This window comes from Vanacampus margaritifer, chromosome 8, assembly GCF_051991255.1.
Source record: "Vanacampus margaritifer isolate UIUO_Vmar chromosome 8, RoL_Vmar_1.0, whole genome shotgun sequence".
Taxonomy (NCBI): Eukaryota; Metazoa; Chordata; class Actinopteri; order Syngnathiformes; family Syngnathidae; genus Vanacampus; species Vanacampus margaritifer.
The window spans coordinates 9,277,607-9,292,053 of NC_135439.1; the positions used below are offsets into that span (position 1 = coordinate 9,277,607).

The 14,447-nt window shown below is 39.3% G+C and overlaps 2 protein-coding genes across 2 annotated transcripts in view; both read right to left on the reverse strand.

Moving 5' to 3' along the window:
* iars1 (isoleucyl-tRNA synthetase 1) overlaps positions 1-9,515 on the reverse strand; it is a 51,371-nt gene extending 41,856 nt beyond the window's left edge. Inside the window, exons 1-11 of the mRNA XM_077573519.1 lie at positions 9,401-9,515; positions 8,583-8,713; positions 8,008-8,164; positions 7,806-7,925; positions 7,633-7,715; positions 6,473-6,590; positions 6,253-6,400; positions 3,683-3,770; positions 2,058-2,118; positions 1,814-1,909; positions 493-615 (exon numbers count right to left, since the gene is read on the reverse strand). Coding sequence (XP_077429645.1) covers positions 493-615; positions 1,814-1,909; positions 2,058-2,118; positions 3,683-3,770; positions 6,253-6,400; positions 6,473-6,590; positions 7,633-7,715; positions 7,806-7,925; positions 8,008-8,164; positions 8,583-8,701 — 1,113 coding nt within the window. The 5' untranslated portion in view covers positions 8,702-8,713; positions 9,401-9,515. The remainder of the gene's footprint in view (positions 1-492; positions 616-1,813; positions 1,910-2,057; positions 2,119-3,682; positions 3,771-6,252; positions 6,401-6,472; positions 6,591-7,632; positions 7,716-7,805; positions 7,926-8,007; positions 8,165-8,582; positions 8,714-9,400) is intronic.
* A 490-nt stretch (positions 9,516-10,005) lies between these two features.
* Positions 10,006-11,652, reverse strand: rpl29 (ribosomal protein L29). Its single transcript, XM_077573350.1, has 4 exons — positions 11,566-11,652; positions 11,064-11,116; positions 10,878-10,942; positions 10,006-10,189 (listed from the first exon to the last, which is right to left on the reverse strand). The coding sequence occupies exons 2-4, from the start codon at positions 11,098-11,100 to the stop codon at positions 10,058-10,060; spliced, it is 234 nt and encodes a 77-aa protein (XP_077429476.1). The 5' UTR covers positions 11,101-11,116; positions 11,566-11,652; the 3' UTR covers positions 10,006-10,057.
* Between the last annotated feature and the right edge of the window lie 2,795 nt (positions 11,653-14,447).

The following is a 14,447-nucleotide window of genomic DNA, read 5'->3' on the forward strand; positions in this document are numbered from 1 at the left end:
ATCATCTGAACCTCAATGCGCGCCGAATAAGTGGTCCAAATATGGTTCTTGGTCATCTTCCAAGTGAAGCCTAGTGTGGTTAGATACACAAATACACGAGAAGGGCAACAAAAACCCATAAGAAAACAGCATGTAAGTGGTCAAGTGGTTGTTTGTTGTTTGTTCAAGTGTGAATGCTATAATCAGATCCCTGGTGTACACAAAACTTTCTTTTTTTTTGCCAGCAAATCTGTTTAAGTTCATTTTAGTTGAGTCTCCACATTATTGCATAAACATATCTCAAAAAGAAAACATATCAATGAAAAATAAATGAAACACTTAATTTAAATATTCCCTCGTTAATAGAAATGCATTTTCTTAGTCATAAACAAGGAAATGGTGAGCAGTGAGGGGAGAAATAGGTAGTCATCTGTTCAGCTCAAAATGTGAAAAAAATAAACGACGGAATTAATCCAGCTCCCAATAGATGTTAAGTATTGAAGCGTCACTCACTTTGACGTACTGTCCAGCAAAATCGGTGACCTCTGAAGTGAAGCAGCCGGAGGCGTCCACGGGGCAGATCGGAGCCTGGTCCCTCTGGATGATGTTGTATTCAGTGCACACCCTGTAATCGTCCTACATGGAAAATTGGATACACGACCAAGCATTGATTATGCTAATTAATCTCGTTCACGTTGTTAGTCACTGTAAAATATTGTATAAGCCATGGAATGTAGCATAATTGTTTTGTGTTGTAATAATAAAAGTAAGATTGTCTCTCTGGTTACATTACCTTACCTTTCATTATGTGATTTTGCCCCCAATACATCTCCATTAAATAGATTAAACTCTAAATAAGTAATTACCAAACTACTTTGGCAGGTTAGTTTCACAAACATAACGGCACCTTATGACTCCATCCTAAATAGCATGTTTGCAAACCTAGAAACAAAACACCGCTGCCGCCGCCGCCGCCGCTGCTGCTATGTGACAGCTCAGCGCCAAGGAGCTGATTGCGCTCCGGCTGTAAATGTATTCTGTATTCAAACAGCCTGTCAAGTGGCGCAAGATGGATGGCTAACGGGGCCGTTTGGCATCCCGGCGCCAGGACATTAGCGTGGGAAAAAAAATGGAAATCCGCCTTCCGAGGGAAAATAAATGCATTGATTTGCCGTCTCTCAAATGTGTGCATTGCAGCACGTTTACAATACATTACACTCAAGGTCTGGAAGAGGAACAAGTGGGTGTGGCGGGGACGAAGGTTACCTACAAGCGTCAGGGCATCCTGAGCCATCTTGACAAGGTCATTTAACTCGATTAGCAACGACCCAATAGCTCGGATAGAATAGCAACGTTGACTTTCCTAAATATTATAAACGAGACTTCCAAATTAACATCAATAATTCATCTTTCTTATATTTTGTGAAATGCAAACACAATTGACAGGTCAGTTGTTCAAAGCCTATTTTGGATTAATAAAGACAATCAAATGTGTCAGGAAGGAAGACAAATTGCAGTGGAACCTCCAAAATAGAAAACACACAATTTGGAATTAGACCAAAACATTTAACCCACAAATTCTTATGAGATATTTATCTGTGGGATTGGTGCACCTTTTTATTTTTAAATCTCTAATACAAGTAAAAAATAAAAAATACACTTTTTTTTTTTTTAACTACAATGGCCCCTGAAATTGAAAGTAAAACATTACTTTTCCAAACAATAGAACAGATTATTTAAATCCTGATTTATTTCTGTGGGATTGTGAATTCGGAACAGATGACAATTTGATGGATTCTGTTCAGACAAAGACAAAATCCACTCCCATACTTACAGCTCCAAAGTAAGGTGCCTGATGGACCACTCCTGTGCCTTCTTCTTCCTTGACATAATTATCAGTCACCACCCGGAACGCTCCTTTCTCTCCACACTGAGATCAAATGATGCAGAAACAGAGAGAGATTTAAAGAACGTAAATATAAATGCCAGTATATGGTCGAGAAGGTAAAAAAAAAAAGGGTTGTTTTTATTTTGTAGCCAATACATCCAAGTTGGAGACAGCCACAGAGTTTACTAACCTTGGCAAAGTAATTGAAAAGAGGCTTGTACTTTTTTCCACTCAGCATTTTGCCAGGGAATCTGGAAAGGCAAGGAACAAACTTCAAAGTCACGTCAGGCAGAGTGGAAAGAAAAGTTTTGAGAAAACAATTCAGGAAAACTCCATCCAAGACACCCTTGCACTATTCATCTTCTATCGCGCTTGTCCTCATTATAGGGTGACAGGTGAGCTGGCGCCCGTCCCAACTGATTTTGGGAGGGGCGGGGCACATCTCGGGTCCTATCGGAATCTTTGCTTATTTGCAACACAGTGTGACTCACTTAAGCATGAAACGAAAATGCTTGACTACATTAATGTTACTTGTTATGGGACTGCTGAGCGTAGCAAGCAGCACATATTACTATCCTACAAAAATGGGTTTATTGCGGTTATTATATCATCTTTCACGGATTTTTCCGCAAAAATGCGGCCCGTACCGTAGATCGCACCGGGACAATTGAGGTATCAAACGATGCGGCTCGATCTGACTCGGTGCGGCATTATTTTTCTAGGAATTCCCACTTACCACGGCGACGCAATACCCCAAAAACTACCCCAAAAAGTGCCATAGGAATGAATGGGAAATGGAAAGACAAAATCACACATCAAGCACCTTTTTCCAAGACACGCTGTGCACGCATACGTTATCCGACCGATACGAATTTTAGCTCATTTTGTAGGAATTTTTCCCATCTTTAGCACAGTGTTTTTCAATTTTTTTTAAGGAATGAAAGCTCTCCCCTCTGTGCGGGTTCAAAGACAGTGACATATAGCATTTTAACACACTCTGTTTTAGCAATTAGCCAGAGTGCCGGGAAGCAACAAATCTCTTGCCAAAAGTCAAAAGTTTCACTTCAAGTTGTCACCATGGCCACAATCTTTTCTCACTAGACGTCAAATTCTTACATTTTGTAGTCAGGAGTGTCTTCTTTCAGACAAACTAACTTTTATTTGGCTAAGGTGTCATTTAGTACCTTTATTTTCCCTTTAAGCTCGGACAAGTCGGACCAACTCGCCTATCTCTGCCATATTAAATTCAGGCGCCTTTCGCTCTTCATTTCTGATAAATCATAAGTTTTCAACCTGCTCTCATTTGGTCATTTTTCATCCGATTAAAAAAATGAGAACATGCTCGTGTTCCCCAAACCCTTGCCGTTCTAACGAGCCATTTCTTGAATCTGTATCTTGAACCGTTAAGTCGTGAGAGGCTTTTGTTCAAGGGGTGCGTCTCTCATAGAATCTCAATGGAATGTGGGGTGCGTGACGGCTCCAAGTCAAAAATGGGTGTGCGCTCTTAAAGGGACAGTGGCATATTTTTAGATTATGGTTAACTTACACATTTCTTGACCGATTCCAGTCGTTTAAATTTTAAACTGTTCAGCTCATTACCAAAGAGTCAGCAGTCCCATTCAAAATTTCCGCGGGAATTTTTCTAGTTATATTTGCAATTTAAATTCTGCACGCTTTTGGTAGAATTTTACACAAATGCGCTTTGCTGTTGTATGAGGGAGCTCAGGGGGGGACTTGTGATTAATTATCTACATCTAAAAGGGACGCGTGACTCACTCTCTCGCATGTTTGAAAAGTGGCTCTATGAGCACTCACTTGTCCAGCAGCCTGTATTCGCTCTCCAACTTGAACAGAGCACCCAGCCGGGACTCCATCATGATGTATGTCTTGTTGGTGGTGTTATCTGAGAAAAGCAAACAAGTACAGCTGAGCTTAGGCAAAGATATACCTGTATGGTAGGTACATTTAGATTATTTATATTCAAGTTCCACATCAAAAGTCTTTGCGGTTGTACTAGCGCGTCAGGGTCGTAGCATTGTGGACAAGTGATGAAGGCACATAGTGGCGAAATCACAGAGCAACGAAATTCAGTACTCAGTAAAAACGGAGAGAGCCGGTACTTTCGGCCAAATTATGTCTTGGCCAGAAACACTGAAAACATTTTTTAAATGACTTGGGTAATGGTAATTATGCTATTAGGCTAACGACACATCACTTTAAAACATAGCCTAGACCAGGGGTCTGCAACCTGCGTCTCTGAAGGCACATTTGGCTCTTTAGTCCCTCTCCTGTGGCTCCCTGTGGATCTAAAAAAATTTAAATAAAAAAAATTACTGGTAATATAAATTAATGTTATTATTTACATTTTTTTTTTTTAAATATTCTGTAAATTACTTGATGATTTAGATACATTTTTTTTAAGTTGTCAGAAAGAGACAAAAGGTAGATTAAAAAGTTTTTTAAATTACCTAAAAATGTCCATCATGTGACAATAAAATGGCCAGAAAGAAAGAAACGCAGAAACTTACCATAAAATCTCCATGAAATTGCCAATAAATAAATCAGAAACTGATTTAAGAAAAGGCTAAAAAGGAAACGTTCAAAAAGTAACCATAAAATGTCCAGGAAGAAATCTTGAAAATTACCATAGAATGTACACAAAATTGCTAAAATAATTAATAAATTTAAGCCAGAAAATCGATAAAAAAAAAATTTTTAAAAGGCAGAAAAAAAAAAAAAAAAAGTAACTGTAAAATGTCCAAAAACAAGAAGGAATCCCAAAAATGTGCATAAAATGTACACAAAAATGGCCAAAAAGGTAATAAAAAGGGAAAAATAATAAATAAAAAATAGCCATAAAATGAAAAGGAAGAAGAGGCAGTTGACTATATGTAAAATTGTCAAAAATGTAAGAAATTTGACAGAGGCAGAAAATCCTAAAAATGTATGAAAAATGATCACAAATTACAAAAAAATAAATAAATAAAATCTAAAAACGGAAAACAAAAGGTGGAAGAGAATTAATCTCAAAGTATTGGATGCTGCATATTTTTCTGTTATAGTGCAGCTCTAATTAGCTCTTGGGCCCTCAGTATTTTAGCCTAACACTAACACACTGTTTCGTTCATCACAATGTTCAAATGTTTTGTGGCTCCAGAGAAATTTTGGGGTATTTATTTGGCCTAAAATGGCTCATTTGACAGTAAAAGTTGCCAACCCTTGGCCTAGACAGTTTGGTTTTGAAATAGTAACAACTTTGAAGTCATGTACTTTACAAAAAGCACATAAAACACAGACGGGAGAAGCAAAAACAAAAGAAAAATTTATCATCCGGCAAATAGTGTGACACAGAACACTTAGCGGCCATTGCAAATCAATTCCTCCTCGTTAGTGTCTTCGAAGCTGTCTACTTTGGCGACACGTGACTGATTATTTTTGTCATGCTCTGCTTAATTTTTGAAAGCTTAAACAAATGGCCCTGACAAGAGTGATTTATGTTTATTGATCCGTGTTTCATGTGTGATAAACAGCAACCATATTATGCTCTTCTCCGCATATGGGGGGGGGGGGGGTCTAATCCTGCTTGATAACAACGAGGCCACAGCCATAAAAAGTCAAGGTCGGGTAAGGACTCCATGGCCGTGCTGTGAGACTGCTCAACCGGCGACAGAGCTGATGGAGGCGTTGCCATCAGGGGAACCAGAACGGTCCCAAAACACCAAAAATATGGAAATAAACGGTTCATGGAGGAGCGATTGGAGCAGCATGGGGGGAAAAGAAGACGTTCCTGCTGCGTCGTTGGTGTGACAGATGATTGCGAGCCTTGGACCTGCAGGGGCTGACAGAAGCCCGAGAGAGGAGAAGCGCGGCCGACATAAGAGCGACGTTGGGTCGAAAACAGGTGGAGGGTGAAGGCAAACGGGCAGAAAATGTTGGCTGGAGATGAAGCGGGGAGGATGAGAGATAAAAAGAGACTGAACTGATGCAAAGGAGGGGGGAAAAAATCATTGGTATTCCAAGGCGGTCTCCCATGCAGCACAGGCGGTGCAGTTACTGAGTCATTGGCTCGGTGCTTCAACAGTGCCCCCTGCTGTATTCCACTAGCTATGGCAGGCTGATTGGAATCATCAAGTTCTAGAACATTTAGTACTTACTGGTCATGACATTAGCTAATCGCTACAAATGCACAATCTGACAGGATACGAAGCAAGTGTTGTGTCAAAGGTTTTGCCTTGGCAAAAGGTGATTCTACTTTTATTGTTAAAAAAAAAAGCATGCAGAACAAACAAGCTAAGCCCAATCTCATCATAAACCTATTTTAAACAAAGGTGTGCACCAAACTCTAATTTTTACTTCCTTTTTTTTTTTGTCAAGACTCTTCTTACCTTGAACCTTGACATAAGACAATTCAGGGTTGACACACAGAGCCAGGTTGCTGGGCAGTGTCCACGGAGTGGTGGTCCACGCGATGAGAGACACGCCTTCATCGTCAAGCAGCGGGAAACTGACGATGACCGATGGATCTTGAACGTCCTGAAATAAAAACTATGTCGTGACCGACTGTGTTGTCTAAGATGCGAGTGGTTAAGGGTTTTGCGCGCGGACCTTGTAGTTCTGGTGGGATTCAAAGTTGGAGAGCGGTGTGTTGCAAGCGGTGGAAAAGGGCATGACCTTGACGCCACGATACACCAAACCCTTTTCATACAGCTGCTTGAACACCCACCTGGAAGAACAAGTAAAGGCATTAGAGAAACAAAAGTAGCTAAAGGGAGATAACATGCTCTTCACATCATATCATGGATGGTTCCATTTGAGAGCAGCATAGGGACAATCCTAAAATCTCACTTTTCATTCGTTAGCTATTGAAATCCAATATTTTTGGCACGGGATAGTGGCTCAACTGATTAAAGTGCAGCAGAACCTCAAAAGTCGAATACGATTCGCTTTTAGTTGATTGAATAATGTCTTTTGCAATACTTTTAGCTGACTAGTGTTAAATGATGATATCATTTATCATCATTTGCGTGTTCCAAAAAAATGGAGATAAGACTTCTTTGTGACAAAGACTCCTTGCAAGGATGATTTATTACAGAGAATCTCCGGTCACACAACACTGGAACATCGCGTAAAAGGTGGAATTCCAGGGTGCGCGTGTGCCCCCTCTTTTGCGGAATACAGCTTTTATAGAATCCAAATCAGTAGGAGAACACCTATCTCTCCTCCCATCATGAATAAGTAAAACAGATTGGTTCTCACACAATATGTAACATAATGGAATTTTTGTACACAGTTTGCAGCTGTGTTGTCTTTTAGACAAAATATACTCTCAGTGTACTTTTCGTACTTTTTTCCCCAAAACAATATCTCACAAACAAATTGAACTGGATTTAGAGTGGCCGTGAGTGATGGTGCGAACAGAGAATGTGTGTGTGTGTGTGTGTGTGTGTGTGTGTGTGTGTGTGTGTGTGTGTGTGTGTGTGTGTGTGTGTGTGTGCTCTCTCAAAGCAGAATCTGTTCTCACGAAGGACACAAAGAAGGAATTTAAGACAAAACAAGGTACCAGCTTAGGTTAAGGTCAAATTATACTGAGTTCAACACTATTTCACCTACTCTACACATCTATAAAACATTTCAACATAGTTAATATATGAAATAAGTAATTAAAAATGTTAATAATGTATAACACTAGCTGTAAATACCATGAAATAAAATTTTAACTTTTTTCCCTCATATTTATCTTTCAACATGTCATAAGACAGACATACCAGACAGTCTCCATGAACTCCGGGTAAAGAGTCTTATAGTCGTTTTTGAAATCGATCCATCTGCCCATTCGATTGACCAACACCTGGCAACGACCAACGAGACAGCGTTCCCAGGTTACACATTTGGCAGTTCCCAAACACACAACACTTAGATTTCTTACACGCACACTCACCTCCCACTCATTAGAGTATCTCATGACGATTTTTCGACACTGATTGTTGTATTCGGCGATGCCCATCTTGGCGACGTCGTCGGGGCCCTTGATTCCCAAGGTCTTATCGATCTCATACTCCTGCAAACACGCACAGCTGAAAGCGAGCTCTGGGAGGGTGCGAGTTCAAAACAACAGCAATAATTTTTTGAGTATTATTTACCACAGGCAGGCCATGGCAATCCCAGCCAAAGCGCCGATCCACGTGGAAGCCACTCTGGTGGGCAAAGCGGGTGACGATGTCTTTGATGGTGCCCGCTAGGATGTGACCGTAGTGGGGTAGACCCGTGGCAAAGGGCGGGCCGTCGTAGAAGGTATACCTGGAGGGGGGAAATTGGCATTGTAATTAAGTCAATTACAATGGTTACGGTTTGGCCAAAATGTTTCCCAGAATTTAATCAGAGCTTTATGGAAGGTTTATGGAAGTTTAAGTGAATATGAGATTGTCTTTAAACTTGCCATTTAAAGTCCAATACTTTGGCCATGGACTACTGGTTCTAGTGGAATAGAACACACCTGGTGACTTTTGCCATTCATGTGTATTGGGTTTCTCATTACATAGCTCTACGATTCAGTTGCAGAGATCATCCGTACATTATCAGACAGTGAAACCATGCAATGTAAATCATACCAAAAGCTAATTCCACTCCTCTCAATACAAGTCAAGACAGTCATCAACAACTCGTTAGACAAGAAATGCTACGGATTTATGAGCGACTGAGACACTCGTATGCTCACCTGGGCCTGTTCTTGGATTGTTTGAGACACTCGTAAAAACAGTCCTTGTCTTTCCAAAGCTGCAGGATCTTCTCCTCTTGCGAGGGAAAGTTGATGGACTCGGGCACCGGCTCCACCATGATGGTGTCTGACTATCAGCACAAGACATCGAATCACATACAATTAGGAAAGTAAACTTTATTTAAGCAGAACTTTTCACCAGTGCCTCAGAGTCAAAATAGTCATACAATATAAAATACAGGATCACATGTTATCGTTTAATAAAAGAAAATGCCATTAATTCACATCGAAATGAATGCATTTTTAAAAAGAAAATATATATATGTTGTCTTGAGTGTTATTGTGGCCACTAAGTAACAAAAATGTTTGACCAGGAATCTGACTTACATTGATTCAAGCACGTTCAACATACATATCAGCAAATAAATACATTTTATTTACATGTACGGTATTTCATTTGTTGTTTTGAAGTGCTAACAAGTCAACTAGCTGTCCGCCGTCTGTCACTTTGACCAACGTTTATGTTAAAAAATAAAAAATAAAGAAAAACGTTATGTCATTTAATAACCAATGCCCGATACATGCGCACTAAATCTTGCTTCAAGTTCACTTCTCTTCAGTAATGACGCCTCTATGAAGTTAGCTAGCGAGCTAAGTTAGCCAGTCAATGTTAAAGTTATCTACTGCAAAACAAAACGCGTCGCGGCGTTAGTGATTGAAGGCGTTCAAGTTACACACAAAGGTGCAGAGTTTGCCACCAGCGTGGGAATACTCATATCATTTATTTTACGCTGTGGGAGTCTGAATGGTTTACTCACATGCTGCCCACCTCCGGTTGACAAGACACACGAGAAATGATGCAAGTCGGCGTCAGCGTGAGCGGAAGTGACGACAGCAGCGGACTTGATGTAACGTTCACTGTATTCAAGGGAAGTCGGAATTTCTAACTTCCAAACAGGGGAATGTAATTTGGTGACTCTAAATGCCGCAGTATATCAATCTCAACATCCAATTTTGTGTGTGCGTCACAACCATTTTATTCAGTGTCCTACTTCCATTTGTGGCGCTGTGGTTGTGTTTTGCATAAAACACAATTGCCATATTCCGAAGTCCATTGAAATACCCACCCACACCGTCTTCTTTATACATGCCAACTGTACTGTATGTAAAATCGTAATGAACAATATTGTACACACTTGTTTGACACGTTAAGTGAGGTGCAGTTACACAGGGACAACGGCAATATTTCTTGCAATACAAGTCCTAGGAAATGCAACAGTATTAGTGCAGCTTGTTTATAGGCCCTTACTACACTGACAGCTGCCCCATTATAATACCAGCAATGTTTTCCATCCCTTAGTTCCCTTCCATTGACAGCCTGCGATTATGGCATATAGTCACAAAAAAGAAATGGACAGGAGAGTGTTTATCAAAGCATTGCTTTATTGTGATGGTAACAAGGGGTGACAAGCAGATCATTTCTTGGCAGGAGCAGGCGCAGGCGCAGGAGCGGGAGCGGGAGCGGCGGCGGCCTTCCTCACCGCCTTCATGCCCTTTTTGTTGTGCTTCTTGGCAAAGCGCATGTTCCTCAGGAATTTCGGGTCCACCTGCAAATACAAAACAAAATCCTTCAGAAACTTGTTTACATGTGTGCGTGTTGTTTTCTCCATGCTACTCTAGATTGTGAGACATGCGCATTTTAAAGCCCAGCGCATTAATTTCATGGCATGATATATTAAAACATGACATAACGTTTAGTTAACCTGTGCTTTGCACATTTTAGTGTTTGGAATTCACTGGCAACATTTCTTGACAAGACTATAAAGTTTGTTGCAAGATTTCAATTGAAGAAATAAAAACTGTAAAGAATGCACGATTACTAAAATATCGCACAGCTACATCCCAACTCCAAAGTACTTGTACTCCGTCTACAAAATTTTATATCCATGTCAGGAATGGCTTGAGACTGGAATTTCAAATCTGTGCATTCACACTATACGTTTATACCAAAACGTTTTGATCATGTGATTGCTATTTGTCTTCCATGTTAGCAACTGAGATCGGCCTCCAACGTGGTAGTGTGTGAAACTTCAAGACACAGAATTTATCCATTTTTGGAAGAGGCCTAACCACAATCCAAATCGCGCCCACTTCAAAACGTAAAACTTTTAAATATATAGCTTAAAGCTTGTAGTGTAGATCAAGCCTAAGAAAGATTGTTACAGCAAGCATCATGTCCACCATGCAACCTTGTTATACATGTTTATATTTTGGACAATTGACAAGAGTACGAACCCCCTTCAGAGACTCATAGCGATGGGTTCTGGGCTTCCTGATGCCATTTCTATGGGCTTTACGGGCTGCGGAGGGAGAATAGAGCATATGATGTACTGTAACATTTTCACAGACATTGACAGTTATTATGCAGGGGGAAAAAATCATGTTCATAGGGAGGCTGGCAGTGAATAAGAAAATACTTACACTGGTTATGTGTCGTGTGGTTCTTCGACTTTGCCATTGTGACTCGAGTTTACCTACGAAAGTAAAAAGTAGAGTGAGACAATGCCAATAAGGCGACATTTGCTAGCTACATCAGCGTTAAAAAAAAAAAAAAGTTTTACTACAGAGCCAGAACAGGAGACAACTTAATAGCCGGTCTTTTTTAACACTTAATATATCACACTAACAATGACTTAACAGCGAAACGTACAGCTTTTACTTAAAAACTTAATAGATGACGTATGGCACTGTCCGGATCATTTTAAACGCTAGCTAACGCTAAGAGCACGGATACTCCTTCACACTCAACAACAACTCATCCTTTTTAAAAAAAAAAGGGATCGCAAGAATAAAATAGTGCACCGAACGTGTGCTTTGTAACGTGCTTTATCAAACCATACCACTGTTTCTGCACAAAAACTACAAACACTCGCCGATTGATTAAGATTTAAAGAATACATCATCAAGAAAAAGGTTTGGATACCTCCTACACGAACAGACGACAACCGGAAGAGAAAGAATAATAATACCGGAAGTAAATAAATGAACGGCGAATTGACTCTCAATTATGATGCTGCCCCCTGTTGTTAAGTCAGGGAAGTAAATGTTCACAATGGACCACTAGATGTCCTCCTGTGTTCATGGTAAACTTGGTCAAGGTTCCAAGCGAGCATCAATTGATGTTTTTTCAAGCAAATTTATTAGATGACATATTACTTTGCAAGTATGGTAAAAAAAAAAAATTTAAATAAAAAACCACGAAAGAAGATTTTTTAATTGATAAATTGAATCGAATTGATAAAATTAAGTATTTATTATTGTAATTGTTTTTTTTATGGGTTTCATTTGGTAACAATATTTTCTAAGGCAGTATACAGTGAAGTACAGTACAGCAGGCTACGGAGAGCCCTTTCTAACATTTTGTTTACTACAAACAAGAACACATACAGAATATTAATTAAAAAGAGCTCTCAATAGGATCCACTTTTTTCACCCGGACAAATAAATTACAGCAATCAAAACTGAGCATCATTACTTTTTTTTTTGTCAAGCTTAGGGGACATATCATTAGAAAGCACTATTCCAACAAGCAAAGAAAATAAATCATGAATTGTAATTTAAAATGAATTGGGAACCTAAAGAAATGGGGGAAAGTAATTTAATTTAAAATTAAACCCCCAAATTTAAAATAAAAACAAAACGAAAATTTTAGAAGAAATAATGTAACATAAAATTGTATTTCATTTCATAAATTGAAATGAGTGTTTTGAGTTACGTACCAGGACTCCAATCTCAACTTATTACTGAACTGTTTATGCATACCACTGCCCCCTGGTGGCCAAAGCGCCCACACCAGAAGGAGCAGTACAATGAAATAATCATGGCACACACAGTTTAATTCTTTACATTCTAATGTCATTTTCAGTGTCAGCAGGTGGCAAAATGGCCGCCCACTGAGATGCATAATCAGAATGTCTGGATTAGACTAGTGTAGGCATATAGAACATATTATTGTAAAAAAATATATATATTCTGAAAAAAAATTACTTGACCTCCCATTTAACATGTGTTCGGTCATGGAACAAATGACCCTTTTATCTCAAGGCACCACTCTATGTAGTTTTAAGGCAAAAGCAGTTATGCAGATTTTTTCAAATAAACAAATGTGAATCCTTTTCTTTCCTTCCCTGCATCCTCAACTGAGGTTGGGTGAATCCCAGCTCAAGCAGAAGAAATTGTGCAGCAGCATCCTATATTTAGAGCGCCCGCCGTTTTGATCACCGCTCGTTCTCCATTCTGCAGCACCGCACTGCACTTACATACACGCTTGCTCGCAGCCATCCATCCATCCATCCATTCATCCAGCCATCATGCATTTAAAGTGTGTTCTCCTCCTGAATGGGTTTGCATGATCCTGTGAGAGTAGAAAAGGCAACTGAAACAAACTCGGTCGACAAAAAGTACCTTGTGATTTCCACTGTGCAAAGCTTTGCTTGCGGATTTATTCCCTGCAATTGAACACGCTGTTCTCAATTAAATGATCTCAGCACACATACACACTCGCCGCGTAATCCCAAGACGACGGCTAATTCAATTACCGAATATGAAGGCCTCCTCGTGTGCCGTCTAGACTCAGCTTTCTCTATTATTCAACATTTAGATTCAAACGAGTCGCCGCCATGCGCATCCGCAATTTGTGTTTATTACACTCGGCCATTATTGCCAGCGGTGGCAAATCCAGGTCCGGAAAGTAAAAACTCTGCCACAGTTTGTCTTTAGGCCCTGATGCTATCTATGTATCTAGCTAGATCCCTAGCAGGTAAACGAGCACCATAGGAGCTAGCTAGGCAGCTAGCTAGCTAGCACCTGAAAGTAAAAACCCTGCCATAGTTTGACTTTAGCCCCTGATGCTAGTTAACTAGCCATTGATGCTAGCTAGCTAGCTCCCTAGCAGGTAAACGAGCACCATGAGAGCTAGCATCTGGAGATAAAGCCAAACTGTGATTTGCCCCCTCTGATTATTGCCTCCACTGTCCTTCTTTCATAGAGAAGAGTAGTTCAATTATACAGTATCATCAATGTCATCAAGTGACTGTAGGGGGCGCCTATGTGGTTTTGGCACACAGAGAAGAAGACATCAACTCCATTTTTGTGTTTTTGAAAATGTGGTTTTCTTGACTTGGTGCAACTTTTAAAATTCCATAATGATGATATCTTTCTCGTGAAATAACACGTAGAGTTTTTTTTTTTTTTAATTTTCTGTTGCAATTATCCACGCTAGGGTCAAGTTTTACCTGTAATTTCATAAAATTAATGAAGCATGGAACAGCCAGATTCTAGGACACCCTTTTTACTCTATGCCATTCGAAAGTGCTGCAAAGTCGTTCGAATGTATTGATTACATAATTCGAACGTATTGCAAACATGTTTATAATTTGTCAACTTTTTTGGGTGAAAATTTTTGATTTAACTTGTTAAGTCTTTCTTTTACAATTGCAATGTAAACATCTAAATGTTTTCATTGTTTTGTTTTGGAAATGTTTGCGTTTCTTTTTGTTAAATTATGATTTGTTTTTTTTTTAAATCATCATCATCAATAAATTCTCATAGTATAGTGAATTTTTTTCTAATGAAATACATTATTCTGTACAACTTCCTAAATGATGAATTTGATGAGTAAAAATGTAAACTTTCTTGTGAAATAAGTTTTGTTAAGGTAAAATTTCTTTCTTTTTGTCAACTTTTCGTCATCAAAAGCATTTTCTTGTAATACTGGAACGTTTCCAGTGTGAACTGAACTTTTTCATCCTGAAATTACAGCTTTATTAGGATTATAAAATTATTACTTTTCACATTACATATTAC

Coding starts and splice junctions, on each gene's coding strand:
- rpl29 (XM_077573350.1), bottom strand. CDS start 11,100: ATGGCAAAGTCGAAGAACCACACGACACATAACCAGT. Junction 10,943..11,063: donor CCACACGACACATAACCAGT/GTAAGTATTTTC, acceptor CTCCCTCCGCAG/CCCGTAAAGCCCATAGAAAT. Junction 10,190..10,877: donor GCTATGAGTCTCTGAAGGGG/GTTCGTACTCTT, acceptor TTGTATTTGCAG/GTGGACCCGAAATTCCTGAG.